We start from the raw sequence: 18,692 nt of genomic DNA on the forward strand, positions 1-18,692 counted from the left end.
CCCTTGGCAAGAGGTGAAGATTTCAGCTTCTTGGAAGGATAAGTTATGTTCAGGCTTTCTTACGTTTTGGTGATGTTTTTCAGTCCTTGAGCAAAGTGGTCCTGTGTGTGAAGCATTGGTTGAGTTTGTGGGAAGCACAATTCTATCACAGAGGAAAGAGAAGGGCAGTCCAAGTCGGATATGAGGACAGCCTTGACAAGGCTGAAATGTCCTTATTCTAGGCTGGTACTGTACTTGGTCACCTTGCCAGCAGGTTAGTATTGGCCCCATTTTACAGATTTTGAAACTGGGACTAACTGGAGATCTTGGTGCTTGCTCAAAAGAGCCTTTGGCAGAGAGGCGGTACCCCTGAAGAGTTCTGGCTCTCAGGGCTGTGTGGAGAAGCCTTCTGTGGCTGCTTTCCCCTGTGATGTGTTGTGTTATGCACTCTGTGGTGGCCACAGGTTGTAGTGGAATCATGGGTCAAGTATGTGTGTTGCAAAGGTGATGGGAAAACATGAGTGTTTCTGGAATCTTTTAAGAATTTGGGTCTCAAGTACATTAGAGACTTTGTGCCATCATTTAGAGACCTACTGTCTATATATGAGTCAAATAGGAGGAAAGAAGTTCTTGAGTAATCCCAAAATAATCTCCTTGGTGTGGAGGAAGGCTGGGGAAGGGCCTGCCTGCTACTTGGGGGGCTGGTTCAGTGGGCTCTGAGGCTGACTTAGTCCAGATATGAGGTCCCAAGAATCACTCCGGGGCTTGATGCCAGTGTTTGCCGCCTGACCCTGTGGCCTTTTGTTACAGGCATCCAACTGCCAAGGTGTTTAGTCTCTCAAGCCTTTTGTTGTTCCAGTGAATGATGTTGAGGTTCTTGCTCCCCCTGGGGTTTACGGATTTTTTTCCTTTTTCCCCTGGGAATTACCTATACCACCAGGGGGCGCTAATTTGTCCTTTTTGCCCCTTTTGAAAAATCACCATTTTAGTGATGACGAAAATCCTCTTCCTTACAGGAAGGGAAGGGAAGACTTCCCTTAAACCAGCCAGTCGCCTGAGCCCTCCACTGGCCTGAAAGTGTAGTGTCCTCTTGTCCTTCTCTTCCTCCTCTCTGTGTGCAGACTCCCCCTTGGGTGCTCCAGCTTCTGCTCAGCTGCCTGGTGTAGACAGGCAGGCCCAAATTTTGGAAAGGTTGCTACCTGTTTATGGATGGAATAGAGCGCTTTGGGAGCTCAGCCCCTGGCAGGAGTGGGTGCTGGAGAGGATTGGGGAAAGGGGTCTTTTTCAGAGCAGGGCTGCTACTGCTGCTTTTTGCGGGGAGGGGTGGAGGCATTGTGAGACCATGATGAAAGCTATGTTTCCTTGTTTTTTTTCCTAAGTTTCACTCAAGGACATACATACATCATTTGGAGGGTAGTAGGCATGGTAGTGTTGGGATCCTTGTTATGAAGCCTGTTCGGAAAGTAAAGATGAAGCGTATGGCTGTACTGCAGACACTGAGTCTACAATTTTGTCTCAGGCTTCCAGAGCTCAAAACTCTCCCAGACCTGGTGCCTGCCTTTTTGTCCAGCCCCATATCTCCCTGCTTCATCTCTGCCTCACTGCCCTTACCCAAAGGTCGCCTCTGCATGTGAGGGTTCTTCTGCCTGTACCCTGCGCCTACTCTCCTCCCCCTGGCCCCTACTTGTCCTCCAGGACTCTGATAAAGGTCACCTTCTCTGGGAAGCCTTCCCTGAGCCCCACGCTGCACATGCTCACCCCAACATAGCACCAATCAGATACATTATACTGTAATTATTTATTTGTCTCCCCAGTAGACTGTGAGTTCCTTGAGGACAGAAACTAGACCTGATCCATCTCTGTCCTATTGTTAGGGCCTGGTACCAAGTAAACACTTAATACGCGTTCCTTGAATGAATATTGTCAAAGAGTTATTCAACCACACCTTGCCTTACCGCAGAGAAACTGTACTGCTGACTTGCTCTTTTGAGTAAGTAAAGTCGTCTTTGGAAGACCTCAGATCATCTAAATAATGCCTTGTCTCCACACCAGATGGAATGTAACGCGCAGAACGGGGGCCATTGTTCTGAGACCTCATCCAACCTGGCAGTAGCTGCCTTTGGGGGTAGGGATGGAGGTCGTTCTAGCCAGAGGGAATCTCTCATTAGTAAATTTGGGAACAGCCCAAACCTTCAGATTGCACTGAAGCAGCTCCTCTGGTAGGATTTTCTCTCGTGCACAAGAAGTCCTTAAGAATCCTAGCCTATGTGTGTGTCTGTGTGTGCACGCATCTATACATGTGTGTGTATGCATGCTCATACACACACGACACACATGAGCACACACAGGGGCACATGCTTGTGTGGGGAGAAAGGGTCAGTGCTGAGCAGCAGGAAGAGGGATTCTGCCTGGAGTGAGTCTGTAGCCCACATGTGGACACTCACTGCTCTGTGTAATGAACATGTTGTCAGCCTTCTTGAGGTCCTTTCTTAGTTCCGGTTCATAGTCTGTCTGGAGATGTGGTTCTGACAGAGAAAGGATAGGATGTGTTCCGTTCCTTCCCAAGCTCTTTCCCTTCCACCTCTGGGATCTGCTCCCACCCCTCGGATCTCTGTCTCTAGCAGCTAGGCTGCCGCACAGTCCCTGACCATGTGCAGTCTTTTTTCTTGTTGTCATTCTTGTGAAAAAAACTAGAAAAAATACCTGTTTTGCTAAATGCCAGTAAAGGCCTTGTCTTGCACCTGTACTTAGAAAGGGTGAGATTTATTGGTCTCTTTGTCTGAGGAGAAAGAGCGGGTCTGATTATCAGATTGCACACCAGAAACAAGTGCTTATGTAATCAACAAACTGTCTTGGTGTCAGAATACGATTGTGTGGGAGATAAACGGTGAAAGGAGAAAGCGCTGGATGCTGACATGCTATTGGCACTGAGTGTCCTGGGCTGCTTCCTGTAGTTGCTCGTGTTTATGGTGAGGCCAGCTCGTTCCTGGACAAAGTGCATGTGTGGGTGGGGGATCTGAGGAACCAGCCATGTTATCAGTCAGAGTCAAAAGCCCCTCACCTTGTGGTTTCCTGCCTGGAGATGCGGGAGTTAATCTGTAATCCCTCAGTGAAAGGAGCCACAGAGCACACATTAATTCTTCCTCTCACCTCTCCTGCTGGAAGTGGTTAAGGTCTCTGAGCTCTGTTTAGCCTGTGAGCCCTGGTTCTCAGCTTAATAATACTTGGCTTTGCTCTAGTACCTGTCATTGTGAGGATGTGAAAGCTTTTTACAAACGTATATTAACCCAAGTGGGAATGGGCTTAAACTGCAGCATGAAGGATTTAAGTTATGCCTGAGGCAGAACTTCCCGGTATTTATTTTATTAAATTGTCTCTCTCCCTCACAGCTTCTAGTATAGGTCTTACAGTTATCTTAGAGGTAGTCAGTATCAGGTACAGGGACTAACTTTCTTAATTTCACCACTTCAGCCAGTGCCTTGGCAGACTGATAAGAAGTGATCCATCCTTGGAGGGATTAATAGAGGGGAGTGAGCATGAAAGGATGCTTCTAGTTGAACCAATAGCTCAAGCCTCTGTGACTCTGGATGTTGAGTTCAAGTCCTTTAGGAACTCAGCTGTAAGCCATGTCTTGCTGGACCACAGGTCGTCTGGGAAGCTTGGAGACAGGGAGCTGAGCTCACTAGGCTCCTCCTCCTAAGCTGATGACCCTAGGATTACTGACCTCTGGAGCAGAGTGCGAGAAAGCCCTAGGATCCTGGAGCCCAGGATGGAAGAGGTGGGCCTAGTCTGTAGCGAGAGATCCTGCAGAGCAGCGCTCTTGTTTCCCTTTTTGGTGTAGTGATTTTCTCTCCCCACATCAGCGATTTTCCTAGGACCCAGAGCAGGTGCTGGTGGGGTACACAGAGGCTGACCTCAGTCCCATCTCAAGGAGGGAGGGTTCTGGCAAGGGTGCCATTGGTGTGTGTGAGGGAGACTTTCTGGAAGCCTTTTGGTGTTCAGACTATCTGAGTGACCCTTGGTGGGAACCAAGTGAAGGAGTAGAGGTAACCTTGCCCCAGGAAACTCAGACCAGACACAAGGCTGGCATGCAGGCCCTGGAGCTTTCCAAGAAGTAAGAGTGGCTCTGTGTTTTCCAGGATAGTCCTGACGCTAAGCCCCAGCTCCAAGCTTGAGGACATGGCTTGGCCCTGGAAGAACTAAGCAGGAGAGAAGATGGGCCAGAAAGGGCAGTGGTGGGTACGTGGGCCATGGTCAGTCATCTGGATGTTGGACCTGGAGTTGGCAGTGAGCCTGCTCTGGACTCTGGTCCCTACATGCCTGAGATAAAACACAGGGCAACTGCCCACTCAGTGTGTGGCTCTGGAAGATGTACAGGCTCTGGGTGCTAGCTGGGCTGGGCATAGGAGGGAGCTGCCAAGAAGAATGCGGATTCCATGAGGGCAGGATTTTCATGTTTTTCTTCACTGCTGGATCCCTGGTTCCTAGAATGGGGCCCATCAATAGTTGCTGACTAAATAAAAGGAGGAGTCTTAGCACTCCAAGGTTACAGCTGCTGACCTGGGGCCCTTCCCATCCCCTCCAGCCCTCAGTGGACCATCTTTTCCTGTCTTTGGCTCAGGCCCTCCCTCTACTGGGCAGTTCTTTGGTCTCCCAAGCAAGGAAAGGGTGTGGAGGTGCCAGCCGGGTGGGCATGCTGTGGGTTAAAGCCTTGCGAAACAACAGTGTAGTTAATCTTTCTAATTTATTTTCCTTTTAGACCATGGGAAGTCTGTAGGCAGCAGCTGTTACCCAATTAAAATACAGATTAATATAAAAACAGTTTCTGGAATATAAAATAGAGTGGCTGTGTCCTTACACTTCCTTAAAATACCACCTAATAATGACTTGATGAACTACAGAAACCCACCTAGAGGAACTCAGCGTTCTTAAAATGAAAATTTCTTCCCTAAAAGGTGTGTATTACCATTCCTTGTAAGTTGCTATGAGAAAACAACCCTCCCTCTTAGAGCCAGCGGTTTCTGTGAGTTGGGTATTTGGTATTCATTAAATGTAATTATAGTTTAATTGGAGTTTAATCCCCCCCCCCAACACTTAAAAAAAAAAGTTTCCCAGCAAGCCTGAGATGCTACTCTCTCTGGGAGTAGCCAGGGGCACATTGGGCTTGGTGATTTCCAGCTGGTCCAGGTCTGTGGATGGGGCCTCCTGCCTCCGGTCCTGGAGGCAGTCTGTCTTGGTCTGTGCTTGAGGGATATTTTCACTTCAAAACAAAACAAGCAAAGCAACAAGCTTGTTTAAACCTAGGCCTCAGCTGTGGGGAGCATAGGCCTGTGAGTCAGAAATCCTCTAGATCGGGTTTGTAAATTAGGCCTTTTTGTCTGAGTTTCCCCATCAGTTAAAGGTGCCTGTTTCCCGCTTGGCCCGTGGGTATTGAGGGCCAAGGTGTGCAAGGTGGATGCCTGTGGGGCTCCCCTGGCCCTTCACTGATGTTGGAGGGGAAATGCTGGACCTCGAGGCCCAGAGAAGGGGTGGACTTGAAACCAAGTATGCCTGTCTGGTGTGAGAATTCCTCAAGTTCTACAGGAACTTCTGTGAAGCTTGGAGGTGAATTTACTTTAGACTGTAATTTGTGGAGAGTTATTGAGCCTAGTGAATACAAAAGATACATAAAATCTTTCTTTCCCCCCCCCAAAATAAAGGCTGAAATAGGTATGAGAAACACCTGTGGTCAGCGTGTAGCTATGTATCCCCATCTCAGGGCAGGAGATTGTGGGGGGAAGTTCACATTGTGTCCTGGGACTTGATTCCCAAGGCTTCTGTCAGGTTCTGAGCCTAAAGCAGTGCAGGTCAGTGTCTTTTACGTAGAAGGAGAAAAACAGAAAGAAAAGGATCCAGTCGAGCTTTGAGTCCCTGTGCCCTGGTGGTCCACCCATCGGCTATTTCTCTTTCCTTTCAGCTTACCGGGATTATTCAAGCCATGGTGGATGGTCAGCCAAGCCTGCAGCAAGTGCTAGAGGTAGGTTGAGTGACCTTTAATTCCTGACCTCTGACCCCTTCCTGCTGCCTTTCTCTCTCTCCCCTCCTGAGGATGTAGCCGTGTAATTTGACTATGATTATGGCTTGATTAGAATAACATTTGCTGTCACATCAGTGACATGCTGTTGAGAGTATTGAACCATTGATCTGTCATCTCCAGCTGTTCCCGTCAGGGTTACTGACAAGATGTCCGAGTGCTGCCAGGAGTCGGGTGGAGGGCCCCCAGCCCTCCTGGCCCGTGGCCCGGTGCTGGCCGGCTCGGGGCAGCCTTCGCCGGGCTGGCTGGGGAGTGGGGAAGCTGAGCTGTGGCACTGTGGGACTAGCCCCGGGGACTGGAGGTGTTTTTGTTTAGCTTCAGTGTTGGCTTCTTGTGGCATGTGAGCACTTCATTAACTCACCCAGAACTCCCCATCGATGGCTTTTGTTTGCTGTCAGCTCCTCCAGGAGGTGCGGCTGGGCCCGCCTGCCCCACTGCAGCTTGCCGCTGGATGCATTGTGCCTGTCAGGGGTGCAGAGGCTGCACTGGGTAATGATTCCTAATCAGAATAATTACAACAATTGCCTATGTGAGGGAAATCAAATTAAAGGCTTTAGAACCCTTGGCAGAGACCACACTTCTAGGATGTTCTCCTCGGGGGAACTGGAAAAGGTTAAGATGCTGCTTCTTGTGCTCCAGCCTGAGGGAGTAAGGAAGGGCAGTGCTTGGCCTCAGCTTGTCTCCCAGCCCCTTCCGCTCGTAGGTGGAGGTGGGGGGCGGGAGGGGGGCTGTCCAGAGAGGGGGAAGGTCCCCCTCCCACTCCCTTCTCTCTAGGAGAAGGAGAGAAGAGAAAAAGCCTGTGGATCTCCTGAGGTGCTTTCTTTACTTTTAAGACCAGTGAACCTGAAGCTCAGCTCCATCAAAGCACAGGAGAAAGCAGAGTGTCGGGGGGCTAGCAGGGCACGTCTGCATTGGAGGTAGTCAGCCTACAGGAAGTAGGGTGGTGGCAGGGAGAGGAAGGAAGAACTCTCTATTTAGCCAAGGGCCTGTCCCATGGGGGAGAGAAAAGCAGACTGAATTTGCTGGGGCTCCTCAGGATGGAGTCAGGGCCAGAGAGACAGGTTTCAGCTCACCCTGTGCCAGAGTGTGCTCCCTGACCCTGGAGAGTGCGCGCCTGGGCTCTGGGTGGGCTCGGGGTTAGGGGTCCTGCAATAGACTCGGAGAAGATAAGATGAGCTCTGAGGTGTCTCCCAGCCCCACTGACCCTCTTTTTTTGAGGGGAGATTCCCTCCTATGACAGGTGGCTCCTCAGCATGGACTACTCCCTACAGGACCAGACTCAAGGAGAAAGAGGGCACCCGTCCTTCCCTGTGTCCCAGCCGGCATCCTCAGCCAGGGCCTGGCCCCTGTTGGAGGCCAGAGGACAGGCAGCTTTTCCCTGGAATGTCTTGGGCTGGGATCCTAAGAGGAAAATGCTGCTCTAGCCAGCACCAAATCAAGGCTGTGAGGTTATGGGTTTTTTCCCCTCAGTGGTGCCAATTGAGAGGGAGATAGGGTCTTCAGGAGACTTCCTCCTGCTGACCCCAGGCCAGCCCTGGAGCAGGATGCTCAAAGGATTCCCAGGAAGCTGCTTTCTGCTGCTTCAGCATACTTTATGGCTGAAGAGGGAATATTCTTGGTATCAGCCTGAACAGGGAGTCTCTGACAGGACAAAGAGACCAGACTGGGCTCTGCTTTGCCGATTGGCCCTTAGTTGGTTATAGAACTAAAGAACTCGGGGCTGGCCCCGTTGCTGAGTGGTTAAGTTCACACGCTCCGCTTCGGCGGCCCAGGGTGTCAGTGGCTCAGGGTTTCGCCGGCCCAGGGTTTTGCCGGTTCAGACCCTGGGCGTGGACATGGCACCACTCATCAGGCCACCTTGAGGCGGCATCCCACATAGCACAACCAGAGGCACTCACAACTAAAATATATAACTATGGACTGGGGGGCTTTGGGCAGAAGAATAAAAAAAAAAAAGAACTAAAGAGCTAACTTCTTGTCCTAACCAAGGCCCTGAGCAGGCAGCCAGCTAGATGCTTGTCTGACTCACTTGTTCTAAGTAGGGCTCAGGCTGGGCTCCTCTGGGCCTTCGGTAGCTGGGAGGGCTGGCCCAGCTGACAGGGGTTTTCTTGGTGGTTCCTCGAACTCTTTATCCATTCAAGCAGCGAAGGGAAGGAAAAGGACAGGTCTGATTCCAAATGTAGTATCACTTCCTGGACAAGCCCGTGTTAGAAGATGCTCACTGAATATCTGCTGCATGACTGAATGGCCTGCGCCCTGAGCTTCCAAGGACCCCAGTGAGTACTGGGTGCTCCTTATGATGAAGGCTTGGTCTTGCTGGCCATTGGCTCCTGACAGTCCTGTCCTGTTCTGATTTCTTTTCCAGGACCACTGTGCAGGAGTTGGGGCATTGGGGAGCCCCCATAGCAGGTGGGGCACTTGGGGATTTAAGGCCAGTGAGCCAGAGTGTTAACTGACTTGGGGAACTCCAGGTTTGCCTTACCTCTTTTCTTATGCAAAGTCTGCCTTATTTTCTGTAGGTGACCCTGGGGAAAGGATGTGCATGCGTGTGTGTGCATGTGCGTGCATGTGTGGGTGTGGGTATGTGTCTGTGTGTGTTCATACAAAGGGTTGGATTAGAGTGGCTGGGGAGACAAACCATTCAGGAGTGGAAGGTCGAGAATTCAGCTGCTGGGGAGCCCCTCAGGCTAAGGAGGATTCTCTGGTGTGTAGACTGTGAAGAGGGTGGGCATCGTCTGGCACTGGGGAGCAGTTCTGGTGTTCCGGGAGATAGGACGGCTGTAGCCATGGAACTAGATAGGATCCTTGGCGCTGCTCAAGGACTGCTCCAATATGGGCCAGGCCTCCAGGATCTCTGAGGTGTCCAGGAAGCCATCCTACGCCAGCTAGAAGTAATCTGACTTCACGATTTCCATGGGCTCTCCATTACCTGCTGGGCATACAAGACCCATCACAGTCTGGCCTAACCTAGTCCCCCAGCCTCCATTCCTGTCCCTCCTTTCTACACCATGTGGACTTCGGTCACATTACTCCCTACTCCTATTTCAATCAATCAGCAAATATCTATTGAGAAGATGCTGGGCTGGGTTGGGGATTAAGACAGTGAATGAGACGGGAGAGTCCCTGCCTTCGTGGTGCTTAGTCTGGTGAGGAAGGCAGACATTAAACAGACACTTGCTTCTCAAATACAAAATGATCGTCCCTGTGCCTTTGTCTCTGCCTGGAGTATCCTTTCCTAGGTTCCACCTGTCAAACAAACCCCACTACCAGGCCCCTAGTTCAGTTATGTTCTTTATGAAGCCTTTCTGACTCCTTTCCCTGTGAAAGGTAGAGCTAGCCACTTCCTCCTCTTGGTCCTCGAGGATTCAGGTCACTTCTCCATTGCTGCATCTATTATATCGTATTGTGATGATCTGTCTTTCTCCCCTTCTCAGCCCACTGTCTGTTTTGTGGTAGACAGTTAATGCATTATCACATAGAATTCTCAAAACAACCCTGTAAGGTTAGTCATCCTACCTCGTTTTATAGATGAAGGAGACTGAAGTTCAGAGGGGTTAAATGACTTTTAAATGACTTCCCATCAGGGATACAGCCAAGATGTGGAAGAGCCGAGGTTAGAACTCAGATATGTCTGACTTTCGATCCTGCATGTCTAGCTACTGTGCAATCTCGCCTTTAAAAATAATCCCCCTGTGTGAGTGGAGCAGTGGTGTGATCTGCGGCGCTCCTGCACCTGTCTGGGATCTTCTGAAAAGCAGTCAGTGCTGCCTGGATTCTTTGTGTCATTCTCTCGTTATATACTGATTTTAGTGTTTGTATTTCCAGTGTGGGTGCCAAGAATAAAACCAACCAAAGGGATGAAGGGAAAGGAAGGCTTAAAGTGTTTAGGAGCAGCTTCTTTCCCTGCCTGGGAATTGAGCTCAGCCTTCAAAAGATTCTGCTGAATTTGAACCCTTAACCAGGAGAGGATAAGGGGACGGGCCACAGGGGACTGGACGGTGCCCTCCCCCGCACACCTGGGCTTCCGTGCTCTTCCTGCAGGGGTCTTCCTGCAAGCGCCCCACAGTTCTGAGCCCGGGCTGAGAGCCCAGAGTGGAGCCGTGGCTGGCTAAGATTACATTTTTCTCCTCCTCTGATTACCAGCAGCTTATCTGCGTTTCACTGTTGTGACTCTTCACAGACTCAGGGGAAAAAAAAAAAAAGGAAAATCTCATCTGTTCTTGTTGTGTACTTTTCAGAGGGTCGATGAGTGGATGGCGAAGGAAGGCCTCTTAGATCCAAACGTCAAGTCAATTTTTGTCACCTGTGGAGACTGGGACTTGAAAGTCATGTGAGTATGAGAAGGGCTGCTTTGCTGGAAGGGCTGGGAATCTGTGGGACCAGGGCTTGCCTTTCATAGGCTTAAATGTCCAAGCCGACAGGGCAGCTGGGTCAGGGAGTCCCTGGATCTTTGGGGCGGCCAGGCGAGGAGAGGCCTGGGGGCCCTGCCTTCTGCCCTGGACCAGGAAGTGGGCAGGCCAACGACTCTACCGGAACTGCTCTTGTTGGGGCCTTCCTGCCGTTGCTGGGTCTCGCTGCTCAGGACAGCCCTTCCAGTTGTGGGGCTACATGTTATTGCCCTGGAAGGAAGGAGATAAAAGAGAGTCTTTAATTAAAGCACAGAAAGGTTAAGTAATTTGTCCAAGAACACACAGAGCCAGGATTCAAACCCAGGCAACCCTTCTCTTAACATATACTATTGCTGCCCTCTTATCTGGGATACAAGGCCCTGTGATCCATCTGAGCACCAGTATTGGGATGAGAGAGGGCTGCTTCCAGACAGCTGCCCAAGTCACCAGCCTCCTCTTTCCTCCTTTGTCCCCACTGCTTTTTCTCCTTTGTCTCCTGATCCTGCCCCAGCTATGGGAGACAGAACTGGTTCCTTTGCTGGGTTGACGCTTCTGCCTCTTGTCTATCCTCTTGGATACCTGGCTTCAAACAGCCCCCAGGGACCTAAAGGGGGGTGGAGGTGGAGGGGGCAGTGTTTGCTGAGGATTGATAGAATCGATACCTCTGTGTTCTTTGTGACTGAAGGCAGCAGCAAGCATTCTGTGTGCGTGTGTGTGTGCTTTTGAGCATAGGGTGGGGTGTTGGTGGGGGTGGCGTGGGGAGTAGTGGCTCTGGAGTGACATTTCCTGCCAAATCAGTCATTGTCTCCTCACCAAAGTCCTTTTTATGCCTTTTGGATGCTGAGCATTGAGGTGAAGTTATGTGCCCAGGTGGGTGTCAAGCCTGCTGTTGGACACCAACTCCTTAGGTGAGAAAGGAGGAAGAACAAGCCCAGATCACATAAACTCCCACACACCTCATCTCCCGCGTCCCTTAGGGCATGTGCACACACTGCACACCTCCAGGCTTGTATACACATAGCTCCCAGAACTTCAGAGGCTCTCTCTGCTCCCAGATGATACTCATTTGTCAGGGAAATGATAGAGGCCACGCCTGGAAGCAGATATGAATCAGAGGAGGGGTCCATGGAGAAGGGGAGGAGGAGGAGGAAGGCTGTTGCTCTTGTTTACGGCATCCTGGGCAGCTTTGAGCACTGGAAGCGGTAAGGGACTTACGTGGAGCTCTGCAGCACAGGAGGAGCCATTCGGGGCAGGACAGGGTTCAGGCTGATAACAGACAGTTCTGGGGCTCATGTGGCCCTATCAAGAGGCCCAGTTCCTCCAGGTAGCCTCCGAGGACTCCCACTCTTGCAGTGGTTTTCTCTCTTTGGCATGCTCATGTTCCCAACATCCGCATTTCTGAATATTCTGCGTTACCTGTGAATGGCGTGTACATATATGTGTATATGAAAACCTTCCTGTGAGGTTGGGGACTGTCTGGCTGGGCCTCCGCAGCTTGGAGTTGGTTTCTCCATGAGAAGGAGAGGGAATTTCAGAGGGCGTCGTCATCTTTGGGTCTGGCCTGCAGCACCAGTTCAGCCCTTGGCATGCTGGGCCCTGGACAGATTTTGGTACCTCAGGAGGCCGCCGTGCATTTTCACAAGAAATGATGTAATCAAGAAGAGGGATTGGGTTTTGGAATCCAAGCATATATGAAAGGAAACCAAATTTTAGTGAGCACATACCTTATCTCATTCAGTCCTCCTAACTACCTTCTCTGGTAGGAGGTGGTATCTCCCTTTTATAGATGAAAAAGCAAAATTAAAAACTGAGGCTCAAATTGGTAAAGACTCATAGCTAGACAGAATTGAATTCTCAGACCGTGTAGCTTCCAAAAGAGATGATACGGGCAGCCTTTGGAGGCTGGTTTGGGTTTGCATTGGGAAGGCCAGTAAAGCTCTGAAAAAGAGTGTGCAGGGAGGAGGCAGATGTCAGGTGGCAGAGGCTGGGGGAGGAGAGCTCTGTGGCTGCCTTTTAGAAGCAGGACTCCGCAACTGCTGGGAAGGCTCTTAATTAAATGTGTAACAAAATAAAAACAGCCAGAGAGGAAACCTAAGTAGTGCCGCGTGACAGTGCACAGCTTATCCGTGTTCCTGGAACCTCTCATCAGATGGCTCTCATCAGAGCCATCACCTTTTTATGCGCCTGGTAAAGGCTGCTGATGAGCCTGACAAGGGTGGTGTTAAATTGACACCCACAACTTGTTAGTGTGTGGCTTACCTCTTATTTTGACATCCGTTTTCAGATTTAACTAAGTCTAAAGAATTCAGCAAATATTTTCATTTCCCGCTCTAGTTTCCTGGAGCCATAGCTCCTTCTCATTGCTGTCCTTCCCTTCCCTCCCAGCCCCCTCCCCCAGCCAGCTTCACATCACTTTTGTTGGAAAGGGCCTGATTAGTGAGGCACTGAGAAATGGGGACTGAAGTGGCAGCAGGAATCCCACTGGAGAAAAGAAACCTGCTCCCACCCTGACAACATCATTTTGTGTCCATCTTTTGTTAAAGCCGGATGAGTTGATACTCCAGGTTTACGTGGGCTTTGATGTTATAGCCACAGATCCTGCTAAGGTGGGTTTCAATTTAGTGGGTGCCGATTTAATTTTCCTCTAAACTGTTTAAGAAGTGACACGTTGTGGCTTTGGCCCTTGGTCGGCTTGCCTTCCCCACTTTTCGTTTTCTTTACCTGGTGTTTCTTGAAGCTCCTTGTGGAGTTTGGTGTACTTTCACCAACTTTCTTCTCTGTTTACCCAGGCAGGGAATGTCTTTGGAAAGGGGGTCCATCTTTGATATGGTGGGAAGGTAGGGCTGGTGCAGAGTGAGGAGTGACACCTGCACAGGTGCCACCCTTGAGGAGCTTAGATTTTATTTTAGCCTGTAGCTTGAAGATCTGTACAGCCACTCTCAGAGTGGCTGAGAAGATGGACCAGCGGCTTTCCCAGTGGCCTGTGGATCTGAGAAGAGGAGCAGATCAGGAAGAAAGAAAGACTCGGAGTAGGGGTAGGGTTGGGGGCAGGGGTAGGGAAGAGTGACATGAAGGGAGGACCTGGCCCTCAGTGCAGTCTGGGAAGAGGCTCTTTGGAGGGGGTCAGGATAATCAGACACTGCTCTGGTGGGGCCAGGTCCAGGGGCTGCTCAGAGTCAGTTGAGAGGACCCTCACCTAGGCTCAGACTCGGCTTTGGAAGGGGTTTTCCTCCCACTGGAGGTTGAACGGGTGAATGCTGGGCTGGCATTTGGCTTGAGGGTTTTTCGTATTTTCCTTGTGAGGTGTGCATACCACACCCCTCTGTTGGTGTTGTGCAGATGTGGACCCAGAGCACTTCAGGTTTTAGAAAATGTGGAGATCAAAAGATTTCTTGCTCAGATTATCCCACTCACTGTTTGATTTGGGGGCATGCACTCAACAGGGGCTACCAAGGGTAACTTCAGGGCTGCAGTCAAGTGGCCAAGACTATTGAAGAGCAGAGACTGCTGTGACCTGAAGGGAAGTCCCATCATGATGGACCACATACCTGGGAGAGCACTGTGGGGTAGTGACTATCCTGTTGGGGGGTGTAGGCAATGGCTGAAAGGGAGGGTCAGTGACACGCTTGCTGGGGGTCAGTCTGTACCCTCTTGGCATCATTCACCAGAGTCGACCACTTCGTCTGTCTTTAAACACCTTTTACCTTTGTTTTTCTTATGTCTCCTGTTTCTCTGGCTTTTCCTTCACAGTCTCTTTGAAGATGCTTCTTTCCTTACTTTTTTCTTAAATTTGGTGTTTCTTAAATGTTAGTGTTTCTTTGATCTCTGTCCTAGCAGTTTTTTTTTTATTCTGCACACTCACACTTTCCAGAGTGATCATGTATTTTGCCGTAGCTTCAGATGTCCTCTGTATGCTGAGGTCTTCCATCCTCTTTCTCCAACTGAGAAATGGGAACTGACATGGCAGCAGAGATCCCACTGGAGAAAAGAAATCTGCTCCATGTGGCATCTGGACTCCAGGCATTCATATCCAGCCCTGTATTATATGTCTCCACCTGGATGTCCACAGACCCCTTAAAGCTCAGGTGTTATCTTTCTCCCAACACCTTGTCCTCCAACATTCCTTCAAATAATGACTGGTACCATCTACAGTCATGGGCTGCGTAATGATGTTTCAGTCAATGACAGACCCCATGTATGACAGTAGTCCCATAAGATTAGTACCGTATAGCCTAGGTGTATAGTAACAAAATCACCCAGCGGTGCATTTCTCAGAATGTATCCCCATCGTTAAGTGACAGATGACTGTAGTCAGTAGTTCTGTCAGAAACCTGAGTGTCATCCTTGATTCCTTTCCCTAGCCACAACCAATTAATTGCCAAATCCTGTTGATTCTTCCTCCCAGAGGTTTCTCAGAGTCATTGCCTTCTCTCCATCCCCGCCACCACTGCCCTAGTTAAGGTCAACACATTCTTCTTGGATTACTACGAAAGTCTTCTAATTGGTCTCTTTGACTCCAGTCTTGCTTCTTCTAGCCCATTCTCCTAATTGTAGCAGATTACGTCACACCCCTGCTTAACACCCTTCAAGGCTTCCCCTTGCCCTCAAGGCAAAGTCACACTGTTTATTGCGGCTTTCAAGGCTCAGGCTTACTTCTCTAGCCTCATCTCTCATTACTCTGTATGCATTCCCCTACCCTCCATCCCAGCCAGATTCTCCAGCTGGCCAATTCCTAAGGATCTCTCTTAACATCTTTCTCTAGGCGCTTTCCTGTGTGTTCCTGGAGCACATGTACTTCTTCACACATGAAACTGTATTGTAGCTACCTCTACTTGTCTGTCTCTTTCACTAGATTGTGAGCACCATTGTAACCCTCAGACAATGCTTACCTGTGGTAGTTCAATAAGTATTTGCTGAATAAATGACAATGAAGTACTGGAGTGGGCCTGTGGAATCCCTGCTCAGGAGGAATGACAGGAGTCATATGGGTAGATTCAGGGAGAATGGAAAAGAAGAAGAAATCGTGACCCTTCCTGCACCAGCCTGAGTGTGGGAGGTTAGAGAACTATGCTGTCAATGTCAAGAAGCTCCTGGATTTTCTCACCAGCGGCCCTGCAGGTCCTGTGTAATGGGCCTTCTGTGGTGGGAACTGGGTGAGATGGCCCAAGGGCTTGGCCCCTGGAGGAGGAGTTTGGTCCTAGGAGCCGTGCAGGGCTTTTTCTGAGAGATCTGTGCCTCCAGGACTGAGGGCTGGGATTGCTCCAGAAAGTTTACCTTGGATGATAAAGATAGCCAGCATTTATTGAGCACACGTTACATACCAGGAGTCCTGCTGTGCTATTTCTCCATTGTCTCATTTAATTCTTACCACAATCCTGTGAAATAAGTTCTTTTTATAACCTTGTTTTTTTTAAACAAATGAGGAAACTGGGGCCCAGAGAAGTCAGTAAGTTGTCAAGGGCACACAGCCAGTTAGTGGCTGGGCAGGGATTTGAACTTGGGCGTTCTGACTCTAGAACTCATGTCTTTAACCACTATGCCATCTGGCCATCTGCTTCTGTCCTTCACAGCCCATGGCTTTGTGCTGTGGTGGCAATGCCCTTCCTTCTCTCCTTTGTTTGCACTGAGTGGCAGAGCCTGGGGATGTTCTGACACCCTAGGCTGCTGGTACCTGAGCTGGTGTTGGTGGAGGTCTGGACTGTTAGGTTCATTTTGATATGCGGGTGTGGTTGGCCATGAGGTGTGGTGAGGGATGATTTGGGGCCTTCTCAGAGCTTCCTTGCTGAGCTACAAATGAACGAATCCTCAGATCTGTTTTAAGGATACCGCTGCCACTGTCACTTTGGACCCCTTTGTCCCGTAGGATGTTTGAAAGCCTCTGGGGCATCTCATCGTGTCACTAAGCTCACGAGAGCCTTGTCCCTTGCCCAGGGGTATACCAGTTGGTCTCAGCACTGAACTGCATCACCTTTGATTAGCAGCCTGCTGGGGGAAGGGGCTTGAGGAAGAACTCCCTGGCAGTCCTGACTTGTCTCATTTCCCGATACTTTTATCTGTCACTGCAAGCGCTTGGGCTCCCCTCCTGAGCTAATTAAGTTTGCATGTGTTTAGACACATTGCCAAATAGGGCTTAGCAAAGCGGAACTGAGCTACATCTCTTTCTGAGTAGGGAAGGAAGAGTATATGAATGCTCCTCCTCAAGGGCCAGAGAGAAGCATGGATGACATGGAGTGGCTGTGTGTACGGACGAGAGGCATTCTGCCCTGGCCCTCCTAGGGACACAGCAGGCCTGCAAAGCAACCTTCTGATTGGTTGGCAGGGGCAGGTGAGGGTCCACCCTCCAGCTCTCTTAGTGAGCTGAGCATTCTAAGGGGACTGAAGGTATCAGAGGGCAGGCTCTGATGCATGATTTTTCTTCCAGGCACAAGCAAAACTGAACATCGAGTTTAGTGGGATTTGCAGGGGGAGTTCATAGGGCCATGTGCTGTTTGCTGCTGGCCTGAACCTATCTAGCTCTTAGGTCTAAAGCCATGTGTGACTGGCAGAGTGCAGGTGGCCCTCTTTCTAAGTCTGTGAAAAGTACATTGGAAACATGGACAACCGATGGCCCACATTTTCCTTTTTGCCAGAAGACCCCAGTTCCCCCGCTCAGTCTCCTGCTCCCTGTGAGGTGGCGCCAGGGGAAGGTGGAGGAAAGGAGAGTAGTATCCTTCAGAATCTCCCCACCCTGCAGGTGAGGTTCAGCCTAATGGGTCACCATATGGAGGTGATGGCTGACGGCATGTTTTTATGTCAGACTGATGCCTGCCTTTTCGCTGGTGCTGGTTGGCCTGAGGTCTGAGATGCCCTGTGGCAGAGCATACTTGGGTCTTGCCCAAACAGCAGATATGGGGCACTACCATGTTGTGGACTCATTCTCTGAGGTAAGGAGTGAGGATGTTTCCTATAGAAAGCAGGAGAGCCAGCTGACAGCCCTGCTCAGGGCCTCACTCCTGTAGCTATGAGGCCAATGGGTCAGCTTCCTAGCCCCAAAGCGGCAAGATGGGCTCAGAGTCAGACCAGGTTCCTGGTGCACACGAAGTGTGTCTGTGGGGTGGGGAAGGGGTTCTGGAGGTTGTATAGGAATTCTGGGCCTCAAGCTGCAGCCTAAGCCCAGATAGAATGAGAACCAGACCTTCTGCCCTCCTTTCAGCTTCCCTAGAGCCCTCTCGTCAGCAGAGGTGCATCGGGTTAGCCCCAAGAAGGCAGCTTGAGTTGATGGGGTCATGTTTCAGCTGCAGCTAATCCAAGTCACTCGATATAAATCTCTCCCTGCTGCCTCTTCCCTCCCTCCCAGCCCCAACCCACAGACAGGGAAATGAATCCTGGCCCTCGCCCTGAATACATCATGGCAGGCCTGCCTCTAATGAGAGAGGGCCATTCATTGTGGGGTGAAGCTCCCTGCAGAGCCTGGGATGCCATTAATTAAAGAAGAGCCACCTGAAGCCAGTCGTGCGGCGCAGCCTGCCACGCTCAGATGGAGTGGTAGTGGGGTAGCCTCGTTAGCCTGACAGCTCCTTGGGCCGCGAGTTCCCCGGCTCAGAGGAGTGAGCGGTGCCCCGCCTCCACCTGAGAGCTCACATGCCTCTGGAGCCAGCCTACTCTCTCAAATGCGGGAGCCCCTCCTGCACGTGGCCTGGGGCCTAGAACTGGCAGTAAAGGGGCTCCCGATTGTGGGCTTGGCTGGGGATTATCTGTTTCCTAGGTGCAGGCCTTAGGGCAGGAGCAGGTTTCTCTGGAGCCCGAGGAGGGTCCTGGTTCCTGGCCTGTGCTCCCTTCCCACTCTTCCCCATGTGGTCCTGGAGCTGCAGCTCGACAGACAGCTTGCCTGCGTCCTTCGCTCAGAGCCTGAGTTTGGGAAGTTCGTCTGCTCTGGAAGGACTTTGGGCCTGGAGGGACACTGGAGAGAAGCTCTGCTGTCAGGTCAACAGCACACCCCTCCCTGCAGACAGAGCCTCTGCTGCTCTACCTTCTGCCGCTTCTAGGCTAAAGGGTGGGACTCCAGTGGCAGCCTCATGTCCTCGTCTCCTGGGAAGGTGTCAGAGGGTTTAAAGCACTTTAGTGATTATAGGAACCCCTGGAATGGAAGTTTTGCTCAGTCAAAACCCTGATAAAAGATAAAGACATTGCGTAGTAACTGGTCAGGCTTTGAGGTGTTGATGTCAGCGGGAGCCTCGCGCTTTGGCCTGCTGCAGAGCTGCTGACTGGCCAGC

The 18,692-nt window shown here is 50.6% G+C and overlaps 1 protein-coding gene across 35 annotated transcripts in view; it reads left to right on the plus strand.

Moving 5' to 3' along the window:
- Positions 1-18,692, plus strand: part of ERI3 (ERI1 exoribonuclease family member 3) — a 126,646-nt gene that overhangs the window by 32,363 nt on the left and 75,591 nt on the right. For 33 of the 35 annotated variants that reach the window (XR_011503435.1, XM_070510079.1, XM_044770625.2 and 30 more), the window contains 2 exons: positions 5,936-5,995; positions 10,291-10,382. Coding sequence is in view for 34 of the 35 variants with exons in the window: in XM_070510079.1 (XP_070366180.1) it covers positions 5,936-5,995; positions 10,291-10,382 (152 nt within the window). In the remaining variant the exon portion in view is untranslated. Of the gene's footprint in view, positions 1-4,123; positions 4,219-4,738; positions 4,935-5,935; positions 5,996-10,290; positions 10,383-18,692 lie in introns of those variants that run through there. The other 2 variants (XM_070510089.1, XM_070510088.1) reach the window with 2 other exon arrangements.

This window comes from Equus asinus, chromosome 5 (genome assembly GCF_041296235.1).
Source record: "Equus asinus isolate D_3611 breed Donkey chromosome 5, EquAss-T2T_v2, whole genome shotgun sequence".
Classification (NCBI taxonomy): Eukaryota; Metazoa; Chordata; class Mammalia; order Perissodactyla; family Equidae; genus Equus; species Equus asinus.